The sequence below is a fragment of the Propithecus coquereli genome, unplaced genomic scaffold (genome assembly GCF_000956105.1).
Source record: "Propithecus coquereli isolate 6110/MARCELLA unplaced genomic scaffold, Pcoq_1.0 Scaffold9, whole genome shotgun sequence".
Classification (NCBI taxonomy): Eukaryota; Metazoa; Chordata; class Mammalia; order Primates; family Indriidae; genus Propithecus; species Propithecus coquereli.
The window spans coordinates 10,861,611-10,863,481 of NW_012155284.1; the positions used below are offsets into that span (position 1 = coordinate 10,861,611).

Genomic DNA, 1,871 nt, shown 5'->3' on the forward strand with positions numbered 1-1,871 from the left:
AAAAAAAAAAAAATTTCTGTACAATTACACAATGTGTTTGTGTTTTAAGCTAAGTGTTATTACAAGAGTTAAAAAGTTAAAGTTACAGCAAGCTAAAGTTAATTTATTGCTGAAGAACAAAAGAAATGTTTTATAAATTTAGTGTAATCTAAGTGTACAGTGTGTATAGCGTCTACAGTAGTGTCCATTAATGTCTAGGCCTTCACATCCACGCATCACTCACTCACTCATCCAAAGCAACTTCCAGTTCTGCAAGCTCTATTCGTGGTTAAGTGCCCTACACAGGTTGTACCATTTCTTATCTTTTATACCATATTTTTACTGTACCTTTTCTGTGTTTAGATATGTTTAGATACACAAATACTGACCACTGTGTTACAACTGCCTATGGTATTCAGTACAGTCACGTGCTGTACAAGTTTATAGCCTAGGAGCAACAGGCTGTATCATATAGGCTAGGTGTATAGTAGGCTATACCATCTGGGTTTGTGTAAGGACCATCTATGATGTTCAACAAGGACAAAATTGCCTAATGACTCATTTCTCAGAATATATCCCCATCATTAAGCGACACACGGACTGTATGCATAGGAACACTAATTTATCATCCTTAGGCAAAAATGACATCAAAGTCCATAACAATATCTCCAACATCCTTCTCTCATCACTAGTCGTTAGGTTGAATTAGAATTGGGCTTTAGGGTAAATGTTTCTACCACAGTGATACCATTTCAGTAACTCACCTACCCTAGGGCAAACACTCCCTGAGGACCTAGCACAGCAAATGAGATACCAGAATTCCTGAATTCAAATGAAGTCTTCTAGTTTAGTAGAAATGTATGTGGATAGGGTTGATCGATGTGCAATCTCTCCCTTCTATTCATGAGATCTAATAATAATAGCAAAAGGGGAGATTGAGCACAGCACTGACATCTGCTCAGTAACTTCCTTTCATCCTCACCTAAACTTCAAAACCACAAACAGGAAGGAGCCTGCAGAACCACATTTCCTAGAGGGACAGAACCCAACCCAGCCTTTCAAGTAAGCAGTGAAAGAAGTATTTTCAACTTAGAAGGGAAAGAGGACCCCACCCTTCTCATCCTGGTCTTCCAAGGAGCCCTAGGCCTTCATAGCACAAAGATCAGTCTCCAGCTTTTGTGGGCACTATTGGACATTTTAAAGAAAAATGGCACAAAACAACTGGTTTTAAACATGTGCAAATATTCATTTTTTGACTCAGTCTGCCAAACTAAGAGATGCTACTTACGGTGTGGATTTATAGGAAGACTCTGGATAAGATCGCTTGTCGTTCACTTTGCCATTGGAAGAGTATAGCAGGGAACCGTCAATTCTCTCTGCATAGTCAGAGGGAGGTGGGGGCATGTCTTGTGTGCCTGCAGACACATTTTTAACCTATAAAAAAGCCCCAAGAGACATAGTTATTATTTATCCTGCAATTTACAGAGGGAAGAAATTTTTTTAAATTATATAAATTATCTAATATTTATTTGGCTCATTAAATACTATTAACACTACTAATAAAAAGGTAATCATTTCAGGTTAAGAGTCAAATCATTATTTCTACAAACACATGAACAGTGCTACTGTTAGTTCAATAAGACAAGAATGTGTTACCAAGAAGGAAAAATCTGATTACCCGAAAATCACCCTAATAATGTTTTTAGATGGGATAATTATCTACGGTGATTGTCCCACCCCACCCCCACATTAGGAAGACCAGTCTCATTTTATCTCATTCCCACATTAGGAAGACTAGTCTCATTTAATCCACGCTAGGTCTGGTTCTAGAATTTTCATTTCTAATAAGCTCTCAGGTAATGCTAAAGTTGCTGTCCAGGCACTACCCCTGG

The 1,871-nt window shown here is 38.1% G+C and overlaps 1 protein-coding gene across 3 annotated transcripts in view; it reads right to left on the minus strand.

Annotated features, from left to right (window-relative positions):
* The window catches only part of OCLN (occludin), a 53,293-nt gene that overhangs the window by 15,497 nt on the left and 35,925 nt on the right, over positions 1-1,871 (minus strand). For all 3 annotated transcript variants that reach the window (XM_012664631.1, XM_012664633.1, XM_012664632.1), the window contains exon 5: positions 1,268-1,413. In XM_012664631.1, the coding sequence (XP_012520085.1) occupies positions 1,268-1,413 (146 nt within the window). The remainder of the gene's footprint in view (positions 1-1,267; positions 1,414-1,871) is intronic.